Source organism: Salmo trutta, chromosome 3 (genome assembly GCF_901001165.1).
Source record: "Salmo trutta chromosome 3, fSalTru1.1, whole genome shotgun sequence".
Lineage (NCBI taxonomy): Eukaryota > Metazoa > Chordata > Actinopteri > Salmoniformes > Salmonidae > Salmo > Salmo trutta.
The window spans coordinates 43569419-43593400 of record NC_042959.1 but is presented as its reverse complement, the minus strand read 5'-3'; the positions used below and the strand labels follow the sequence as shown (position 1 = coordinate 43593400).

At 41.8% G+C, this 23982-nt stretch overlaps 1 protein-coding gene across 1 annotated transcript; it reads left to right on the top strand.

Annotated features, from left to right (window-relative positions):
- The first annotated feature begins 1047 nt into the window (after positions 1–1047).
- On the top strand, positions 1048–23267 carry LOC115175713 (failed axon connections homolog). The gene is made up of 6 exons (XM_029735181.1): positions 1048–1551; positions 5332–5467; positions 5704–5900; positions 13774–13991; positions 22307–22423; positions 22904–23267. Exons 1-6 carry the CDS (start codon positions 1295–1297, stop codon positions 23254–23256), a joined length of 1278 nt encoding a protein of 425 aa, XP_029591041.1. The 5' UTR covers positions 1048–1294; the 3' UTR covers positions 23257–23267.
- Positions 23268–23982: the final 715 nt, after the last annotated feature.

Below are 23982 nucleotides of genomic sequence, written 5' to 3'. Positions count from 1 at the left end.
CCCCATGCCTCCATCTTGGCACTCTCCCACCGTTGTAAAAATATATATATATTTTGGAAGCTATAGAAATGCATTTATTAATGTATACATTAGTGTTTGCCACGTTTATTCTATTACAGACACCGTATTGCACTTTTAAATTATATTATGTGAGCTGAACATAAAAATAAAAACATTTTATTCCAAGTATAATTTTTGAGATTAATGTTACTGTCCCCACTACAACAACAAAAAAATACTTAAATACATGTAATTTTGTTCTTAACATTAAATTGAAAGACTGTAGAATTCCATTCATTCATATGGAGGACAGCTTCTACTGGGGAATACCAATTTGCCCGACCGGTGGCTTCAAAGCCTATCAATGGCCAAAACATAGCATTAGCAATCCAGGGTTTATATACATTGTTGGTTGGCACTAGCTCAAGACAGAGGGGTACCAGTGATGTAACTGACCTTACATTATAGAATTCTTACGAAAGCGCGGTCCCTTTTTCAAGCAAAGTTGTTTCGCAACATTAGGTATGGTCCAAACAATCACAACGGAAAGCACATTGATCGGATGTATTCTCCAAGATTAATGCCTTTTTACACTTCCGAAGTTACTACAGAGTGAGTATAACCGACTATAGCTAAAGTAGCCAAAAGCATGCACCTGCTATGCAAGCATGTTGTTGAACATGCACCAGTAGTTATAGCACTCGAAGAGTGTGTTGTGCATTCAATAATGGCTAAACACTAAGCCTACTGTATATAGGTAAATGTTGCTATGGAGATATTGCAGGACTTAGTGACAATGAATAGTGAAATTGCCCATATAACATTGCTCCAAGAAAACAACACAATTGCTTGATCCATTTAATTTGCATTAAGAAATCAATGTAAATACAATGTGTTTTACAGACGTCTTTATAATCATGATATAAGGCCTGGCCTAATTGCCCTATATTAAAGCCTTTGATTTGAAATAATTAAAAAACTAAAACAGCATAAACCCAAACTATCCCCATCAACTCTGTGTGGTGGTTTGTTGTCATGAGGCTCAGATGTTAGGGGAGTACTCACGGTCTGCCACTCGTTTCCATTGGAACAGACAAAGGCTCCGAGGGCTGGCGGAGGATGCCGAGCTGGGGGTGCGGACACCATCAGGCCGGAATATGTATATTTCTAATGTTTGGCAGATGGCATATATTAAATAGCATATCGCCATGCAACATAGGACTGTTGTGACATATTGATGAAGCCGGGAGTGGTTTGCGGGAGGACGCAGGCGCCACGCGGCGATTGATATAGTATGTGGGGGTCTGGTTTCGCCTCGTCCCGACCCTGTGTGGTTGAACTCGGGCGGAATCACAGCCTTCCTTTGGGGATATGTGGCTCCGACGAGACTCACTCTCTTTATGGCTATATCGTCGCAATCCCTTTACAGGACTACGGTGGGACCATGTCGGGATTGGGGTCGGATTCCTGGTGGAAGAAAACCATCTATATCACAGGCGGTGCACTCCTCGCTGCTGCTGCCTACCTATTACACGAGCTGCTCGCCATCAGGTAGGCTACAATGGCAGAAATATGCTCCAATGACACAATCTGCAAGGGTATTGGTTCACATGATCAAATGTGTGCATTTGTGTGATGCTTAGGCAGTGTTTGCGTAGGCTTAATCTACAATATTCACAATAATGATCTAACATTATAAAATAATTCATACCCTCGGGGATGGGCTGGATGTATGTGGCTGGGGGTGCCTACTTGCTGTCATTTCTGAACAGCTGCTCTTGACAGATCTCTGAAAAACAGAATATTGCTGTCGTTTGTTTACATTTGTCCATATATTCTCGGAATCATCTCTTCCTGCACTGTAGGCTAGATTGTGCAGCTGTTTGATGATATAGTTCCCCCCCCCCAAGGAGACAAGGACAGGAGATGCAAAAATATTGGAATGTGGAAAATTACGCGTCAGGTCTTGTGCCATATCTTGAGCATAAATATGCATTTCTCTAGCACTGCAGCAGTGGTATCAGAATTACCTTTACTAACCTCTCACGTGAGCTATTTTAAGATTTATGTTTAGTGAAAGCGGACGTTTGTAGCCTACTGTTGAATGAAATGCGTCTGGTTTAATCTTTGAGAAGGAAGATTAATCCAGGCCTATTGTTAACGTAATGAATGGCGCTCCTGTCCCCACACAGTCGTCAGTCAATCATTTAGGCCTATGGTACATTCTGTAACAGTGGCTCCATATAGTCTGTCATAGGACTGGCTTTGCATTTCCTAATTTGGAAACATTGCTGAATCACGTCGCATAAGCCTACTATTATCATGCTTCTACCATAGAAAACTACATTTTGACAGTAAATCTGCAGCATGTATGTTCTATGCCACCCCTTTGAGTAATTCTTCTCAAAGGAACTCCCTGTATCTAGGCCTAAATACAATAGTGTTTCTTTTGCACGGTCCAGAATTTCCGCACCATTGAAAAATGGACTGCGACGTAGCCTACGTCGTTTCGATGGTTTCAGCACCACGGTTGTATGGACAGCGACATTTTGTTGGAATGTGAGTTGTTTATTCTGTCGTAGACTGTCCTGCGCAAGACCATTGTACCGAAAACCTAGCCTATACATTTCATTAGCCAAAGTAGGCTATCATTTATATACATGCCATATTTATTTCCATAAATGAAAGTCGATTTCAAGGTGTTACAAAATGCCTGCTGATGTAACTGACTTTGGATGGAGTCCATTCCTGCTCTCCTGGACATATGTTGGCTATAATTAATCAAATTAATTTAGGTAAGAACTAGAGTAATTGCAAGGCAGCATGCCCCTGTACTGTAGGCTACGTTTAATTATTAAAGCCAAAATATATGTCAGTGTCAGTCACCCACCATTAAAAACTGTGGGGTGGAAATGTAAGGACTCTATCAGATTTTCACAAGCTTGATTAACCTCATAGGCCTTGATTTCAAGAGTAGTAGAGGATTGAAATAGGACTTGTCTGAACTTCTAGTTTTTTTTCTGCTGTAGGCCCATTGAATACCATGGAGCCAGTAATATGATGATGAATTTACCCTCTCAATATCTATCTCATTATCTTAAAATTGTGTATTGTATCTGTGTGTACTTGTGTGCATGAGTGTTTAGACTGGTCACGTAAATATAGTGAAGGGACACGTTGTTCTAGGGCAATTCAACGGTACAGAATTATGCTTTGACTTAGATAACACACACACACACACACACACTTCTTGGAAGACTTCCCTGCACCAAAAATAAATACCCAATTTGCATTTTGCCTAGGCCCTGGATTTATAGAAAAGAAGGAGGCATTTTAAAATGTATGCCAACCAAAAACATTGATTTCAAAGTTTAACAAACCATACAACTCTATGCACAATTTACACAGAAGGTTTCACAAAATCACATTTAAATGGAAGAACTGTGCAGATGCAAAGTTTTGTAACAGAAAAATCTCCCTCAGTTTTTAATGCGACCATGTTTTCCAAAAGCGGTTAAATATCTACTCAGAATTAAGATTTAAAAAAATGGTATGCAGATAGAATGGGGTGTCATCTATGACATGGCACCTTGAGTTAGAAGTGTTTTGTTTGTTATTGAACTACAGTAGGTGAAGTGGATTTACAACTGGTAATATAATCACGGTAACTAAATTACATCACGAGTCCATGATCTGTACTATACAAAAATGGATAATTATGGATATTAATATCATATTTTCATGGTGCTGTATCCTGAATAGGTAAAGAAATGTAGAAATATGCTATATCCTTCTTTTGCATATTTGGGTATTATTCTACACACTGGGTGTTATTGTATTGACCTCCACCCCCAAACAAGATCAGATTTGATTGGTCCGGACCAGACCAAATCTGAAACAATCATAGATGTCTATGTTTGGGCATCACAGTAGAGCACAGCACATTACAGTAGAGTTCAGCACAGTACTCGTGTGCTCTACTGTACAGTACAGTACTCCCCTTTTCTTTACTGTACTATTTTGTACTCTAGTTCTCTACTGTGCTGTGCTGTCCAAACTTGTGAAACAGACATCTTTGATTTGTTCAGATTTGGTCCGGCCAGGGCGGACTGACCAAATTCCAACTACTTTTCAATGTTCAATGAGGATGCTTATTACAGTAAATGGAAAGAGGGAAGGTGGTAGGTTTCAGTAAGAGCCAGGAGATGTGACATTAACTGGAGAGAGAAAAAAATTGAGAGATAGAGCAGCAGAGAGAGAGGGAGGTGTTGTCCAGACTGTTTTCACAGTCTTGCTTTGACCTGAGATACTGTATATAATGACAAGATGGTCTTGTCTCCGCCCTAACAATGGGAGTTGTTGTCCCAAAGGCGGGAAGGCAGGCAGTCTGCTTATCGGTCTGCTTATCATGGACCGATTTTGACAGGAGTAAACCCTCTCGCTTCGCCTCTTCCTCTCTGATTTGACCAACAGGTGACAGAAAGGGGGAAACACAGTTATGTGCTGAACATAATAGTATGCCAGTTGAAGGGAGGACAGTAGCAGGTGACCCAAGTGTGATGTGTGACTAGTATGATTTCCCATTGTAGCCAATTCAATTGCAGTAATTCTGTCACTGATTTTGCAATAATTCCATTACCGATTTGGTAACAGAATTACGAGTTTTAAATTACTTAATTCATAGACAAACTTGATATCAGTAAAAACACTATAACTAATTGGTAGGTCTACCTTTACTTGTTACTTCTGTGAAATGTCATCATCCTCCCGCATTATGGAGAGAAATTAGGAAACATCTTAAAGATATGTGGGTTTTTGGTAACGGAATGTATATATGCCTTAATTTCTCAAAAATATAGAGTCTTCACTTTCATTTGACAAACAATTTGACATGCTTCTATGAACTTCACATGTTGATGCTCATCGGTCCTTGTATGGAAATGCCCTCTGTAACACAGAGCTCAGGGAATTTAAGAATAGTTCCTCTCGCTGCTGTGTCACCATTATATAATAGGCACTAGGTGAGACCCTATCCTCCCAGTGAGATTACTAAGAGCCTGAAACAGAGATGCAACTAATCCTACTCTCTCCTCTCTGATCTCCTCCAATCAGGGCGAGTTATGATATTGTCCTCACAACACAAACTGACCTGGAAATAGCTGTACTGTTGTCACAGAAACTTTGATGACTTTTAAAGTGGCTGCCACAGAGATAAAACAATTGTTTTCAAGTATTTTATCTCATGGGGCTCCCACCTGTGTACTAGTTTGCTGTTGCCTCAGTATATCACACCTTTTCAGTTGGCCTTTTTTCTCCCCGGGTGTTTTCTAGGAAGGAGCAGGAGTTGGACTCTAAAGATGCCATCATCCTCCACCAGTTCTCCAGGCCAAACACGGGGGTCCCCAGCCTCTCACCATTCTGCCTCAAGACGGAGACCTACCTACGCATGGTGGACCTGCCCTACCAGGTACAATAGTCTGTGTATGATAAAGTAGAACTTGAAAAGTAGAACTGGTTTCCTGCACACAGATTTAAGCTTACATTCCTGGACTAAAAAGCACTTTAAATGGAAATTCTCCTTATGCATGTTTTTTTATGTCCAGGGATTAATCTGAGTCTGGGAAACCAGTCCTACATTTTCAGAAACAACTAGAGTGTGTCAATTTCCCAGTGCTGAACCCCATTCTGTTCTCCCCCTTGCAGAACTACTTTGATGGGAAGCTCTCTCCGCAGGGCAAGATGCCATGGATTGAGTATAACTGGCAGCAGGTGTCGGGGTCAGAGTTCATCATTGACTTCCTGGAAGAGAAGCTGGGCGTCAACCTCAACAAGAATCTCAGTCCCCAGGAAAGAGCCGTGTCCCGGGCTGTCACCAAGATGGTGGAGGAGCACCTCTACTGGTGACTCAGTCAATTAATATACCCTCTTGTCCTCTCCTGCTACATTGTTGACTCCATATATGTCACAGCTGTTCCCAAATTGCTCCCTACCCTCCCCCTTGGCCCTTAACCCTTGATGTTAGCATGTCTGAAGAGTCTAGATAGGTACACTATATATACAAAAGTATGTGGACACCCCTTCAAATGAGTGGATTCAGGGATTTCAGCCACACCCGTTGCTGACAGGTGTATACAATCGAGCACACTGCCATGCAATCTCCATAGACAAATATTGGCAATAGAATGGCCTTACTGAAGAGGTCAGTGACTTTCAATGCGGCTCCGTCATAGGATGCCACCTTTCCAACAAGTCAGTTCATCAAATTTCTGCCCTGGTAGAGCTGCCCCGGTCAACTGTAAGTGTTGTTATTTTGAAGTGGAAACGACTAGAAGCAACAACGGCACAGCCGGGAAGCGGTAGACCACACAAGCTCACAGAACAGGACCACCGAGTGCTGAAGCGCGTAAAAATCGTCTTTCCTCGGTTGCAACACTCCCTACCGATTTCCAAACTGTCTCTGGAAGCAACGTCAGTAGAAGAACTGCTCGTTAGAAGCTTCATGAAAAGGGTTTCCATGGCCTAGCAGCCGCACATAAGCCTAAGAACACCATGTGCAATGCAAAGCGTCGGCTGGTGTGGTGTAAAGCTCGCAGCCATTGGACTCTAGAGCAGTGGAAAAGCGTTCTCTGGAGTGATGAATAACCCTAACCCATCTGACAGTCCCAACAAACAAATCTGGGTTTGGCGGATGCCAGGAGAATGCTACCTGCCCCAATGCATACTGTCAACTGTAAAGTTTGGTGGAGGAGGAATAATGGTCTGGGGCTGTTTTTCATAGTTCGGACTACACCCCTTAGTTCCAGTGAAGCTAAATCTTAACTCTACAGCATACAATGACAATTTAGACGATTCTGTGCTTGCAACTTTGTGGCAACAGTTTGGGGAAGGCCTTTTCCTGTTTCAGCATGACAATGCCCCCGTGCACAAAGCGAGGTCCATACAATTTTTTTTGCAGAGATCGGTGTGGAAGAACTTGACTGGCCTGCATAGAGCCCTGATCTCAACCCCATCAAACACCTTTGGGATGAATTAGAGCGTTGACTGCAAGCCAGGCCTAATCGCCCAACATCAGTGCCCGAACTCACTAATGCTCGTGGCTGAATGGAAGCAAGTTCCCGCAGCAATGTTCCAACATCTAGTGGAAAGCCTTCTCAGAAGAGTGAAGGCTTTTATAGCAGCAAAGGGGGGGAACAACTCCACATTAATGCACATGATTTTGGAATGAGAAGTTCGGCGAACAGGTGTCCACATACTTTTGGTCATGTAGTGTATAAGCAGGGTAGTGGTAAAGTTTCCACCATATTGCCTCCACCTTCAAGATCTGCAACGATTGGAGGGTTAGGGCCAAGGGGAGGGTTGGGAATGAATTGGGACCGGCTAAGGTCACTCACTATAGTATTCCCAAGTGGTCATCCACAGCTAGAGTGGGGGAAAAAAGTATTTGATCCCCTGCTGATTTTGTACGTTTGCCCACTGATAAAGAAAGGATCAGTCTATAATTTTAAATGGTAGGTTTATTTGAACAGTGAGAGACAGAATAACAACAAAAATATCCAGAAAAACGCATGTCAAAAATTTTATAAATTGATTTGCATTTTAATGAGGGAAATAAGTATTTGACCACCTCTCAATCAGAAAGATTTCTGGCTCCCAGGTGTCTTTTATACATGTTACGAGCTGAGATTAGGAGCACACTGTTAAAGGGAATGCTCCTAACCGCAGCTTGTTACCTGTAAAAAAGACACCTGTCTACAGAAGCAATCAATCAGATTCCAAACTCTCCACCATGGCCAAGACCAAAGAGCTCTCCAAGGATGTCAGGGACAAGATTGTAGACCTACACAAGGCTGGAATGGGCTACAAGACCATCGCCAAGCAGCTTGGTGAGAAGGTGACAACATTTGGTGCGATTATTCGCAAATGGAAGAAACACAAAAGAACTGTCAATATCCCTCGGCCTGGGGCTCCATGCAAGATCTCACCTCATGGGGTTGCAATGATCAGGAGAACGGTGAGGAATCAGCCCAGAACTACACGGGAGGATCTTGTCAATGATCTCAAGGCAGCTGGGACCATAGTCACCAAGAAAACAATTGGTAACACACTACGCCGTGAAGGACTGAAATCCTGCAGCACCCGCAAGGTCCCCCTGCTCAAGAATACATATACATGCCCGTCTGAAGTTTGCCAATGAACATCTGAATGATTCAGAGGACAACTGGTGAAAGTGTTGTGGTCACATGAGACCAAAATGGAGCTCTTTAGCATCAACTCAACTCGCCGTGTTTGGAGGAGGAGGAATGCTGCCTATGACCCCAAGAACACCATCTCCACCGTCAAACATGGAGGTGGAAACATTATGCTTTGGGGGTGTTTTTCTGCTAAGGGGACAGGACAACTTCACCGCATCAAAGGGACGATGGACGGGGCCATGTACCGTCAAATCTTGGGTGAGAACATCCTTCCCTCAGCCAGGGCATTGAAAAGGGGTCGTGGATGGGTATTCCAGCATGACATTGACCCAAAACACACGGCCAAGGCAACAAAGGAGTGGCTCAAGAAGAAGCACATTAAGGTCCTGGAGTGGCCTAGCCAGTCTCCAGACCTTAATCCCATAGAAAATCTGTGGAGGGAGCTGAAGGTTCGAGTTGCCAAACGTCAGCCTCGAAACCTTAATGACTTGGAGAAGATCTGCAAAGAGGAGTGGGACAAAATCCCTCCTGAGATGTGTGCAAACCTGGTGGCCAACTACAAGAAACATCTGACCTCTGTGATTGCCAACAAGGGTTTTGCCACCAAGTACTAAGTCATGTTTTGCACAGGGGTCAAATACTTATTTCCCTCATTAAAATGCAAATCATTTTATAACATTTTTGACATGCGTTTTTCTGGATATGTTTGTTGTTATTCTATCTCTCACTGTTCAAATAAACCTACCATTAAAATTATAGACTGATCATTTCTTTGTCAGTGGGCAAACGTACAAAATCAGCAGGGGATCAAATACTTTTTTCCCCCAATGTACATTATGGATTTACTTACAGTAAATGCCTGGGAGTCTACATTATCGGTGAGTCACTGCTGGGCATCTGTCCTGGTGAGGCTTCTGCTGGGAAGTCACTGATACTGCATTCCAAATGGCACCCTATTCCTGATATAGTGCACTACTTTGTAAGGAATAGGGTGCCATTTTGGACGCAGACTGAGCCTTTCCTGGTTGGGGCACAGGGAGAGGTAGTCTGATGAATGACACATCTAAAAGCATTTGTTTCTGTGCATGAATGTAAAAAAAAAGAAGAGTGAGTGCCTACTTGCTCATCAAGCTCTTTTCTGCAATATTTACAGGGTGAGAAATCAGTCATTAACATGTTTCTGTGCATCAGATCTTGTGAATCTCATTCAGAACCAGAGCAATGAATTGGGGGGGGTGGGGGGGGGGGTGGTCCATTATATTGCTCTGCAGCTGTAGAGTAAGGGTCATTCATATAACTCTCATTTCCACTCCCTTTCTCTCGCTAGGTCTTTTCTCCTGTCTTCTTTTTCCCTTATCACCTCCTTCTCTAGTCTCTCTCCTCTTAACCCCCTCCCTCTCGCAGGCTAGGTTTACTATTGATTACGTTATTTATGGCTGTGCAGGACTATTGGGCTGCTTGTTGCTCTGTTTGGCCAGCTGAGGTTAGCAGCATAGGTTACAGCGTGCTGAGGTCATATACAGCTCTCCAGGCCGGTAAATGATTGATTGATGTTGCTATGACAACATGGAGAGGGAGGCTGCTCTGTGACAGAGATATGCTTCAGGGCCCAGATTCAAGAAACCTTCCAAAGAAGACATTTCTTCTTAACTGCAATTTTTTCCTTCGCTATGGACTTATGAAGAAAGTTAAGCAAAGCTGATATTCCTCAAAAAGGTTATTGGAAATTTCTTGCGCTATTTCTTATAGCTGAAACCCTTGTCTTAAACTCAGGGCAGTGAGAGAATAAGATCATGAAAGCAATTGAACATGTTTAATTCACTCAAACTTCATCTGAACGTTTCAGTATTGATTATTTTAAACCCAAGAACATGTCTTAGAACAGTAATCTCTGTAGGAAATATGTTAACATGATTGCCATTACTAGCTAGATGGCCAGCTAAATCGGTTGCCTAGCAACAAACAAACTAAGAAGATATTTGAGAAGTTCGCAAGAAAATCATAACATCTAAAGATATTGTTGAGGAATTGCACTTACGAATTATCTCATGAACTTCTTTTTTTTTCTTCTTAAGAAGCTTCTTATGTTTTTGCGTAAGAAGTGTTTGTGAATCTGGGCCCTGGTATGTGAGATTGTGCTGTTTGTCACAATGTATGTGTACTGTATATTAGGTTCAATGTCTGGTTTAGTAAAGATTGTCATTGGTCTTCCATTGCTATTGTGTAGAGCTCAAGTTGTTATAAGTAAGGGCACTGTTTAATGGTATTGAAATCATTTAAATAGTTATTATGATTTGATCTCAGGTTTGTCTGGTTTAGCCTCTGAAGCAAATTTTCCCTCAGATCCTTTTCTAGACAGCTCAATCTTTTTTGGACTAGAGAGCTGACTGTTAATTATCACAATACATTCATTACTTTTGTCCTGATAACTGAAGGTGAAAGATGAATTCAGAATGTCTCTCATCTCATTGCCTTAGAGTGGTAGAGCAGGTGATGGAGATGGTATGGTAAAATAAAAAACCACACATTATACAGTGGCAGCAAAGATTTTTTTTTTGAACTAACCCAAGATAGACCACAGCTTGTCATTTCCAATGGGAACAAATTAGTCATAGTGGGCAGAACAAGCAAGTAGGGGGTAGATCCAAGCACGAGATAGCGAGATCCTGTTGGCGCATTCTAGCATGTATTTGCATATTTCCGTTATGGAACGCCAACTCTGTGCAATAACTCAATTTGCCCATGAACTCCTTATAAACAATGCAATTTTTAAAAACTTTGGCAAAGGGTCAAATCTAAAAAACGTAGTCCACTCTGTTTGTAATAGATTCTAGTTTTGGGAACAGAAAACTGTAGACCAAAATTGGTTAAAGAAAATTATGATAAAGAAAAATATATACCCGTTTGATTTAAGAATCAAAACATTTACAACTGTGCCATATATATTGCAAAATACTTTTATTTATATACATTTAAAATCTTTATTTAACTAGGCAAGTCAGTTAAGAACAAATTCTTATTTACAATGACAGTCTACACTGGCCAAACCCTAACCCGGACGACGCTGGGCCAATTGTGCACCACCCTAAGGGACTCCCAATCACGTCCGGTTGTGATACAGCCTGGAATCGAACCAGGGTCTGTAGTGACGCCTCTAACACTGATATGCAGTGCCTTAGACTGCTGCGCCACTCGGGAGCCCAAAAGTTGGGAAGAGATTTCCGATGTAGCGATTCCATTGCACATGGTTTATGAATTGACATGCAAAACGGGATACCACCTTCCCAGCTCTGCAGATTTTGCTGCGAGGTGGCAGAGTCATTAGATCATTTATTTTGGTACTGTCCAGATGTAGCTAATTTTTGGTCACAGATCCAGGAATGGCCGAAGAATTGCAACATTTACCTGGAGCTAACTCTGCAGATAGCACTACTTGGGTGATTTGAAAAGTCGATCAAATCGATTAATAATATAATAATACTTTGTAAATTAAAAAACATTTTTTTGCTGAATCTGTCAAAACTATGAGAATAGAAAGTTTCATAACTTTGTGAAACATCACAGCCCAGTTGAAAAATATGGCAAATAGAAATCCAATATAGATGGTGTTAAGAGATAGATGGGAGGGGTTGAGTGAAGCTGAAGGGTGGGACTAATAACAACAAGATAACCAATGTAAAATATACTGTGTCTGTCAAATGTGTGTAGGTTCAGAACTTTTGTTAAACAGCACAGTTAAAAAAATATATGACAAATAGAAATCAAACTGGGTGGTCTTCAGAAATAGATGGGAGGGGTTGAGGGTAGCGGAAGGAAGGAAAACAAACAAAAGATAACTATTTTACAATAGTTTGTGTCCATAAAATGTATATGGTATGTTTAAGCTGGAATTAGAAGCCTAAGTGTTGTTGTTCATTAGTTTTCTCCAATTAGGGGAGCGGTGGTACGATTAGTGGAAAATAATCAAGGAAAATATATTTTAAAAAGATATGTATATACAGTACCAGTCAAAGGTTTGGACACACCTACTCATTCAAGGGTTTTTCTTACTTGTATTATTTTCTACATTGTAGGATAATAGTGAAGACATCAAAACTATGAAATAACACATATAGAATCATGTAGTAACCCAAAAAGTGTTAAATCAAAATATATTTTATATTTCAGATTCTTCAAAATAGCCACCCATTGCCTTGATGACAGCTTTGCACACTCTGTGCTTGACGCCATCTATCAAGCATGGTGGAGGCAATGTGATGGTCTGGGGGTGCTTTGGTGGTGGTAAAGTGGGAAATTTGTACAGGTTAAAAGGGATCTTGAAGAAGGAAGGCTATCACTCCATTTTACAACTCCATGCCATAGCCTGTGGACGGCGCTTAATTGGAGACAATTTCCTCCTACAACAGGACAATGACCCAAACCACAACTCCAAACTATGCAAGAACTATTTAGGGAAGAAGCAGTCAGCTGGTATTCTGTCTATAATGGAGTGGCCAGCACAGTCACTGGATCTCAACCATATTGCGCTGTTGTGGGAGCAGCTTGACCGTATGGTACGTAAGAAGTGCCGATCAAGCCAATCCAACTTGTGGGAGGTGCTTCAGGAAGTGTGGGGTTAAAAATATATATATATTTTTTTTATTTCACCTTTATTTAACCAGGTAGGCTAGTTGAGAACAAGTTCTCATTTGCAACTGAGACCTGGCCAAGATAAAGCACAACAGTTTGACATACAACAACAGAGAGTTACACATGGAATAAACAAACATACAATCAATAATACAGTAGAAAAATCTATATACAGCATGTGCAAATGAGGTAGGATAAGAGAGGTAAGGCAATAAATAAGTTCGTTCCAGTCATTGGCAGCAGAGAACTGGAAGGAGAGGCGTCCAAAGGAAGAATTGGCTTTGGGGGTGACCAGTGAGATATACCTGCTGGAGCGCATGCTAAATCTCTTCAGATTACCTCTACAAACTGAGACAACTAGAATGCCAAAGGTCTGCAAGGCTGTAATTGCTGAAAATTGAGGATTCTTTGACGAAAGCAAAGTTTGAAGGACACAATTATTATTTCAATTAAAAATCATTATTTATAACCTTGTCAACGTCTTGACTATATTTCCTATTCATTTCTAAGTGACCCCAAACTTTTGAACGGTAGTGTGTCTGTATATATATATATATATATATATATATATATACACATACACATATATGCAATATTAAAGTAGTTATTGAAACCGATGAAGGGTTTTCTCCCTGTTCTGTACTTTCTCTCTGCATCCTGTCTCCCTGTCACCCTGTTTTAATGCCTACTGGGCTGCTAGAGGCCTGCAACACAGTGTATATCAGCCAGCCTGGATTCACCTGGTCAGTCTATGTCATGGAAAGAGCATTCTAATGTTTGGTACACACAGTGTATGTGTTTCCATATGATTATACTATACTACCACTGGGTTAATAACCTGTATTATGTTTGTGTAACTATACAAGATGATAGCTTACTGCCAGTAGACAACCTATCTATGTGTTTCTATATAAGACTGTACTATAACCTGTATATTTGTGTTTCTATACAGGACAATAGCCTATTGCCAGTGGGTAGACAACCTGGAGGAGACCCAGAAGATGCTGTCAGTCACTGGTCCTCTCAGTGACATGCTAAAGTGGATCCTCGGCCACCTGAACAGCAGCATGGTGCAAAGGGAGATGTATGGCCATGGCATCGGACGCTTCTCCAAGGAGGAAGTCTACAAGCTGATGGAGAAGGACATGCGCACACTGGCCGAACTGCTCGGTATGTATGGAGGGTTACAGGGGGATGGGAGGGTAGGGGTAGACAGAGGGTTAATCCCAAATCAACCCTTAGACACTACTCTTAGGCCTAGGCACTTGTGTAGATATGAGAGGACTGGACAGGTGTAAGCAATATAGCGGCAATTGTACCTGGCCTATCAGAGGGCAAAATGGACCAACAACCATATTGCTTACAGTGATCCAATCCTCTCAAATCTACACAAGTGCCTAGGTGGTAGGGACTAGGGGATAATTTGGGATTCAGGGAGAGACTAGGGGCAACTGAAGAACAACTGATGATGTAGCCAATTTCTTAATGCTCTCACAGTATTGTCAGAGTGTTGAGGAATTGGCTACTTGATGATGGAGATATGAGGAACAATGGTTAAGGAAGGCTTCCTAATCATCCGGTATCAATTATAACATGGGGTCATTTAAAGTTCACTAAGATTTACTTTGTAGTGGTGTATGTCCTTTATGCACAGATCCATTTTACCCTCTTCCATTCTAGTGGTGAGATACTGTATATGCACTGTGCTTCCAACTACAATATGTGTTTCAAATGTATTTTAGTAGGGAAAAGAGCAGAGAATGTCTATTGATTTTAGCGTAAAATCTTTGCAAGGTCGTAAACTATAGTGTAATATGTGCAATCTGAATTTACTTTAGCGCTTTGAATATAACTACTATAACGTCAAAGTGTTCTCCTGGTTGGCTGGGTGTTTCTCTGTGGGTATGATGGCAGTTGGTTAATAGTTGGTGTTGGTTGGTTGTTGGTTGGTGTTGATAGTTTATTTTTTATTGAATATTTAAAACATACAATATACTTGCAGTGAAGCCGTTCAACAACTACATCACATTAGTCATCTAACAGCCTCCCATTCAGAGCGCCACACAGAAGCAACCAGGGTCAATGCCCTGCTCAAGGGCACGTCGACAGATCTCCCACCAGCCCTCCAAGATCCCCCCCACAGTTCTCCAAGAGCTGCCCCTCAACCATCCAAGTACCCCCCCCCCGAGAAAAAAAGTTATAAAATAATTACATTCCCCACCCCCAAGACCCCCCCCCCCAATTCACCAACAACCAACAAAATGAACAAAAGAGAAAAAAAGAGAAAGACAAAGGAAAACAACAATGCAAAAAACAAAAGACATCAAGGACAACAAAAATCATAACAGCAAGGCCAACTGAATATGTTTGAGTGCATGTATGGCACTATTTACGTGTGTGTGTCTGTGTATGTGCACGTGTGCATTTGAATGAGAGTGTGTGTATATTGCATGTGTACAAACACCTGCACGGCATCAAATCAATGTTTATTTGTCACGTGCGCCGAATACAACAGGTGTATAATGCTTACTTACAGGCCCTAACCAACAGTGCGATTTTTAAGAAAAAATAGGTATTGGGTGAACAATAGATAAGCAAAGAAATAAAAACAACAGTAAAAAGACAGGCTATATACAGTAGCGAGGCTATAAAAGTAGCGAGGCTACATACAGACACCGGTTAGTCAGGCTGATTGAGGTAGTATGTATATGTAGATATGGTTAAAGTGACTATGCATATATGATAAACACTGTAAAAACACTGTAAACTTTTTACACTGTAAAAACACTGCCCCTCAGTGTCATTCAAACATACTTTTTGTTACATTTTATTTTGACTTTATTTTACCTTTGACCGTCATTCTATCCCCCGCCCAGCAACTCCACTCCCACTTGTCTCCAATTCCACATCCAAACCCTCAGCTCATCCCACCTATCTCTGCTGGCCACCTTCTTCAGATTTCTATGCACCATATATCTTTCAAATATGCTGTGATGTTTAATATACAATTTCAATCTACCTAATCGAATAGAATCTGGAATCGGTACATCAAATCTCTTCCCAACTATTTAGCAATCTGTATGGCACAGCTGTCAACATTCTGGTTCTCAAATGAAACTGGTATACTTTCCTATTTATGCTATTTTTATTCCTCCGCCAGTTTTGATCCTTTATATTGGGCAGACAGACCAGTTCCCTACCTCCTCCCGCTGCCACCTGCTTCTTCCATTTTTGGGGTAACGCTGTAATCAATTGGTTGTAATCTTGGATTGAGCAAACCTTCCCATACAATTCTGATAACTCCATGAAAGACATAACTCTACCATTCCAATTTACAATATCATTTAAAAATAAAATACACTTTTCAAACATCTTTCCCATAAATACAGGGCTTATATCAACTAGCACATTTGAGTTCAGACATAATATTTGTTGTAATATTCGTTCTCTCTTTTCAGGGGGATGAAATTGTAGCCAGCTCAATGCTTGTTTGAAAAAGAGAGATACTTTGAAAAAAGTAGCATTTTCAATTAATCGAAAATGAGACATGGCAATCTGCACAAAGGCAAACAAGCTAACAATGGAGCTTTGAGTATATCAAAAAAGGCTTGATATACCTCTACCGGAATGCCATCAAGCCCTGGGGTTTTTCCAGACTGAAAGTATTCAATAGCCTCAAAAAGTTCTTCCTTTGTAATTTGGCCTATGCACTGATCCTTCTGTACGTTTGTTAATTTTCCATTATTTTATTTGAAAGAATTCCGTACAGTAATCGTCATTTAGTGGGTGAGGACGAGACGGAAAAGAGAAAATCTGCTTAAAATATTTAGCTTCCTATTTTAAAATTTTATTCGGAGAATCATAGATGACCAGTCTTCAGTAACGAGTTTCTGGATAAAAAATGTTGTTAGTGTTCCAGTGTGATTCAGGAAGAATTTGGTGCATTTTTCTCCATATTCCATTCAGTTTGCTTTATTTTTGTAATAGATTACATTACATTGTTCTTGAATAAGTTCCTCCAGTTCTTTTTGTTTTTCCTGTAACTTATTTTGTATCTCTGTAGTATAATTTTTATCTATCTACCTGTACTATTAGTTCATGTATTTCCCTTGTTAGTCTTGTCGCTTTAGCCAGAAACTGCTTTTTTATTATTGATGAATATTGAATTGAATGGCCTCTGAAAGTACATTTAAAGGTATCCCAAGCAATAAGGGGATTTGCTGAACCTATATTGTACTTGAAAATGTAATTATAAATAATTTTGTCATAGTTAAAAATAAATTGTCCTCCAGTAAACGTTGATTACATTTCCAATATCCCCGTCCACGTGGAAATTCTGTAAGTTATGTGAAGGCCAATTAGATGATGGTCTGATCCCATTCTGTCTCCTATTAATTCTTTTTTAACCTTTGATGCAAGAGAGAAAGAGACAAGAAAGTAGTCAAGACGACGAGCTTGATTAAGTCTCCATGTACAGTATATCTCACTAGGTCGTGTTTTTTTAGTCTCCAAATATCCACTATTTCTAATGTGTCCATAATATTTGTGATTTCCTTAAGGGCACGGTGAGGATAGTTTGTAGAGTGATTTCCTTTACGGTCCATTGAGGTACTTAACACTGTTATAGTCTCCCACCATAATGATTTGATTATTTGTTGCCTTTAAGTTCAATAAATTGGTATAAATATTTTCAAAGAAGTATGGATCATCCTTATTCGGACCCTATAGATTAATGAGCCAAATCTATTTTTCATGCACTTTCATATTCAAAAATATCCACCTAACTTGCGAATCATTCCTTACTTTTTTTGCACATTCAGAAGGACATTTTTGTTAACTAATATCATCACACATTTTGAGTTCCTTTGTCCATGACCGAAAATTATTTCACCACCCCATTCCTTTTTCCACACAACTTCATCTTAGGATGTAGAGTGAGTTTCCTGTAAACAGTATATGTGTCACACCCTGATCTGTTTCACCTGTCTTTGATTGTCTCCACCCCCCTCCAGGTGTCACCCATCTTCCCCATTATCCCCTTTGTATTTATACCTGTGTTCTCTGTCTGTTGCCAGTTCGTCTTGTTTGTCAAGTCAACCAGCGTTTTTGTGTCTCAGCTCCTGCTTTTCCTAGTCTCTCTTTTTCTCGCCCTCCTGATTTTGACCCTTGCCTGTCCTGACTCTAAAGCCCGCCTGCCTGACCACTCTGCCTTCCCCTGACCCTACCTACCGACCTGTACCTTTGCCCCACCTCTGGATTTTTGACCTCTGTCTACCCTGACCCTGCCCGCCATCTGGTACCGTTGCCCCACCTCTGATTTACTGACCCCTGCCTGCCTTGACCTGTCTATTGCCTGCCCCTGATGGATTGTTAAACCATTGTTAATTCGTTGTCTCCATCTGGGTCTTACCTTCACACCTGATAATATGTTATGTTCCTTTTCTTTTAGCCACGTAAAGACTGATCTTTTTTTTTGCTAAACCGTTACAATTATAACTGGCTATACTTATTTCACCCCTTACCATAACTACATACCATTCTCAGTCTACATTTACCATAATTAGTGCTTGTAAAGTTACTGCCATAAGAGGTATGACAGTCAAAATAGAGATTTCAAATGTCTGATATTTAGAATTCAAGAAACTGGTTTTAGCAATATTTGTTTCATTCCTTTGCCTGTGAGCCAATGCCACAGATGTTAGAAAATTGAGTCAAGATGTGTGTAGTAAATCTAAGTAGGTTGTGTATGGCCCTCAACCAATCATGCTATTGTTTGTTTTTTTGCATTGTTCGTAACTTGTTTTGTACATAATGTTGATGCTACCGTCTCCTATGACCGAAAAGAGCTTCTAAACATCAGAACTGGGATTGCTCACCTCAAACTGGATGAAGAGTATTTCTTCAATGAGTCGGACGCGAGGGATATACTGTTGACACCTGACCAGGCCCTGATCCCGTGATTCGCTGGAGAAGGAAATTTAGATTTTGAGGCAAAAGATCAGGGTGCCTTGTGAGGACCAGGCGACGAGTGGCTAATCTACCCTTGCCCTCCGATGTGAGTAAGATCTTTAAACAGGTCAACATTCACAAGGCCGCTGGGCCAGATGGATTACCAGGACGTGTACTCCTAGCATGCGCTAACCAACTGGCAAGTGTCTTCACTGACATTTTCAACCTCTCCCTGTCTGAGTCGGTAATACCAACATGTTTCAAGCAGACCACCATAGTCCCTGTGCCAAAGAACACTAAGGTAACCTGCCTAAATGACTACCACCCCGTAGCCCTCACGTCTGTAGCCATGAAATGCTTTGAAAGGCTGGTCATAGCTCACATCAACACCATTATCGCAGAAACCCTAGACCCACTCCAATTTGCATACCGCACCAACAGATCCACAGATGATGCAATCTCTATTGCACTCCACACTGCCCTTTCCCACCTGGACAAAAGGAACACCTATGTGAGAATGCTATTCATTGACTACAGCTCAGCGGTCAACACCATAGTGCCCTCAAAACTCATCACTAAGTTAAGGACCCTGGGACTAAACAGCTCCCTCTGCAACTGGGTCCTAGACTTCCTGACTGGCCGCCCCCAGATGGTAAGGGTAGGTAACAACACATCCGCCACGCTGATCCTCAACACGGGGGCCCCTCAGGGCTGCATGCTCAGTCCCCTCCTGTACTCCCTGTTCAATCATGACTGTGTGGTCAGGCACAACTCCAACACCATCATTAAGTTTGCTGATGACACAACAGTGGTAGGCCTGATCCCAACAATGATGAGACAGCCTGTAGGGAGGAGGTCAGAGACCTGACCATGTGGTGCAAGGACAACAACCTCTCCCTCAACGTGATCAAGACAAAGAAGTTGATTGTGGACTACAGGAAAAAGAGGACCGAGCACGCCCCCATTCTCATCGACGGGGCTGTAGTGGAGCAGGTTGAGAGTTTCAAGTTCCTTGGTGTCCACATTAACAACAAACTAACATGATCCAAGCACACCAAGACAGTCTTGAAGAGGGCATGACAAAACCTATTCCCCCTCAAGAGACTGAAAAGATTTGGCATGGGTCCTCAGCTCCTCAAAAGATTTTACAGCTGCACCATCGAGAGCATCCTGACGGGTTGCATCACTGCCTGGTATGGTAACTGCTCGGCCTCTGACCGCAAGGCACTACAGAGGGTAGTGCGTACGGCCCAGTACATCACCGGCCAAGCTTCCTGCCATCCAGGACCTCTATACCAGGCGGTGTCAGAGGAAGGCCCTAAACATCGTCAAAGACTCCAGCCACCCTAGTCATAGACTGTTCTCTCTGCTACCGCACGGCAAGCGGTACCGGAGCGCCAAGTCTAGGTCCAAGAGTATTCTAAACAGCTTCTACCCCCAAGCCATAAGACTCCTGCACAGCTAATCAAATGGCTTACACCCCCCTCCCCACGCTGCTACTACTCTGTTATCATCTATGCATAGCCACTTTAACAACCCTACCTGCATGTATATAATTATCTCAATTACCTCGACACCGGTGCCCCCACACATTGAAGTCACGGTACCCCCTGTAATATAACCCCGCTGTTGTTATTGCTCTTTAATTATTTGTTTTTCTTCTCTTACTTTTTTTGATTTTTTTGATTTTTTTTAGGTATTTTCTTAAACTGCATTGTTGGTTAATAAGGGCTTGTAAGTAAGCATTTCACTGTAAGGTACAATATATACAATAAAAAGTACTACACCTGTTGTATTCGGCGCATGTGACAAATACAATTTGATATTGGATGTGAATTAGTGTGAGTGTGTATGATGTCTGGATAAGAGTAAGACTATAATGTGTTATGTCCAAATAAATAATAACCCAGCAATTTGCATGGTTGAGTGTCTATGTGTGTAGCATGAAGGGAGTATAGCCTTAAGATTCAGGATGATAATTGTAATCCCTATCCTATCACCATCATAGTTGCATCATAAGTACCTTTAACATTATTTTCATTGAAAAACACATCTCAGCATTTCCATTGCAATTGACGTTTTCACATGATCATGAAAGAGACCTTGCATTACTCTAGAGACGGCTTCACTACAGTACAAATGTATCCCGTACAATATGTTATCATTCCCCAATGTCCCTATTCTGATATCTTCCCCTTGCTTGTTGTAAACATAGATAAACATGTAGACAAAGACATTTAAAAGATAGATAAACAAAAAAGCTAATTCAATTATAGAAAAGTTCTCAACAATTGAGAGGGGAGAAGAGAGACATCAAGTGTGTGTGCATGGATAAATCCGTGTGTGTAAGCGAGCATGTAATTGATTGCGTGTGGGTTCATATCAACTTCATAGTGTTCAGATATTTTTTTATAGTCCAATACTTTGTTTTCTTAACCTGACGTCCCCGTAGAATTTATTACAGCAATGGTGTTATGAAGCTGTCTTGGAAGAGCTGTCCGTCTATAAAGAGTTTGTCCAAAATGAGAAATGCACGCTTACCCCTCTCCCGCCTCTGCTCTGTACAGGATACAGCCTCTTGCGACGTTGGTTTGCCTCCCGGGGAAATTGGTCATTGAGACCGAATTTGGTCCCTTTAAACTCACTTCCCCTGCTTTTGATCAGCTCCTTTCGTTGGTAGTGTTCACATTTTGCGATGATAGGTCGGGGGACTCTTGGTCTTGTCGCTCCAAGTCTGTGCACTCGGCGGAAAGCCACCTTGTTTACAGTCTCTAGAGAGGAAGTTTCAAGGCGGATTGCATGAACTCTCTGATCGCCCCCTCTGGATTATTGGATGCGTCCTCAGGAATCCCAGAAAAGATTAGATTTTCACGCATGCTACAGCTTTGTATGTCTAGTGGCGACTCCCTCATCACCGTGTTTTCCCTGAGTAGACAATCCATGTTGGAATCGAGGGTTACCTTGGCTGTGAGCGCCTTGTTCTCTCCTTGGAGCGTGAGAATTTCACTCTGGTTTAACTCCGAACTCCCACGCAGCCCTGCGGCTTCCTATCGCGTTATTTCTGATGATGTTCTCGATTATATCGACTGATTCGTTCTGTATGGGGTGACTTTTCAAGTGTTGCATGGATTCCAGCAAGAGCACTATCCTCTACTTAAACGGTAAGTAAATCGTCCTCTTTTTTTTGTTGGGTTAGAGTTATTTTGTGAGTTAGCCGGATCTTTCCACGATGGAGTGTTGTTCCTCCATAGCATAAAGCTGTTAATACTCCTCGATTTCCCTCAGGATCTCCTTGGTATCCAAGTTAACTCTGAACTGCAACCAGTTGTCTTTCCCACGATGACAGAAGATGTAATCATGAGTTGCAAAATACGCGATCCCACTTAAATACAAAGTTGCTTTCACTGTTTTGTTTGTAATTTACAGGCTGCTCCGTGAAGAGTCTGAGGCACTCAGCGAGCTTTTCTTACGGTATTCTCTTGACTGATAGTAGGTTGATATCTGTTACCGACCCCAGTTGTTCATCTGTCCTGCAGGAGATAAGAAGTACTTCATGGGGCCTAAGATGTCGACAGTAGATGCTGCTGTGTTTGGTCACCTGGCCCAGGCCATGTGGACACTACCCGGCACACGTCCTGAACAGCTCATCAAAGGTCAGTTCAATCTCTCAGCATCTAGTTGAAATGTTTTACTCCTACTCACAATACCAAAGCATCATAATTGATTGATTTTAAAAGTGTGCATTGTGATTGTGCTATTATTGTGTTATTATGTTGTTATCAAGATTGTATAACAAATTCTGTACCTTAATGTATTGTTCTATAGATTTAAAGGCATGTGTAGAATAGGATGCAATGTTCTTTTTTTTAAATCCAGGTGTACTTGCCTACTTCTTCCACTAGATGACAGTGAAAGACTGTTGTTTCTCATTTACTAGTCATGGTTTCAGTCTTTATAGAACAGAGACAGTCAGAGATAAAAGATCTGTCTCTTCTCATTTTCGAACTGTACAAAATCTGACAATCAAAGTCTGAGTATGAAATCAGACGATGCTCTGACACCGATGTACATTTTCCTTCAGAACTGACGTTGGAACCTGTACTTCCTCTATCCCCTTGTCCACTGTGTTTTAGGCGAGCTCGTCAACCTGGCCATGTTCTGTGAGCGCATGCGGAGAAAGTTCTGGCCTGAGTGGTTCGTGGACATAGAGGACGTGTACTATGACGGAGCAGACACTGACAGCAGCGAGGGCTCTTCTACAGGCCTGATGGACTTTGGCCTGTTCTCCCGGACAGACACCATGGAGGAGAGTGACGCCTCTGACAAACACACACACTCACACGCTCACTCCCCCGATACGGACCACTCGCTGTTCGACTCGGACGTGGGCACGGGCTCGGACAATGGGCCGCAGCTCAAGTATGACCCTCCTAGTCCTGCCCCTCCTAATCCTGCCCCTTCCGGTCCCAAACCTCCCAACCCTTGACCCATCCTTATCCAGGGAGGTGGGGGGGGGGGGGGGGGGGGGGGGTTGGCTGAGGCAGTCAGACGGCCGGGAACTTCAAACTAATCAGGATTGGCATCATAGAGCTGCGGAACACAGAGGCACAGTTCTCCATTCTGCTGCTGCCCCTCCCTCTCTTCCAGAGATCTGTGCTCACACATGGAGGCGCAGTTATATTCCACGATGACTGAAAACTATATCCTAACAATGTAACATCAGTGAGCTCAGACAAACTGTGTATTTGTATGCAGAGCTTATAAATCGAACCCCATGTTTCATGTGTTACAATGTGAGTTCCTCACCCCTAGTGATTGTGACATTGCCAATATGGCACTATCACAGGCATTGCCTTATTTGTGTCAGTTGTCCAAGGGTACAGGCTAGTGTAAAACATTATGAGAGAGATTGTTGGTTGAACCAGTTAGTGGTGTATCTGTCCATGGAATACAGACAACATGGCTGTTCCTTTAGAAATGTAGCTAGTGAAAGAGAGACGACGATGATGATGGTAGCAGAAACATGAAAACACTGGATTTTAGAGAACTGAGGTCAGTCATTTGCTATGACTCGGACACATTGTAAAGAGTGATATATATATAAAGAGTCTTTGACTTGGGTGGCTGCTCTAGTCTGTGTCTTACTAACGGTGGGCTATTCTACCAGTAGTCCAATGGTTTGTGGCTTGCTGCTGAGCATCAGCCATAATCA

Coding starts and splice junctions, on each gene's coding strand:
- LOC115175713 (XM_029735181.1), top strand. CDS start 1,295: ATGTGGGGGTCTGGTTTCGCCTCGTCCCGACCCTGTGTGGTTGAACTC. Junction 1,552..5,331: donor CACGAGCTGCTCGCCATCAG/GTAGGCTACAAT, acceptor GGTGTTTTCTAG/GAAGGAGCAGGAGTTGGACT. Junction 22,424..22,903: donor TCCTGAACAGCTCATCAAAG/GTCAGTTCAATC, acceptor ACTGTGTTTTAG/GCGAGCTCGTCAACCTGGCC.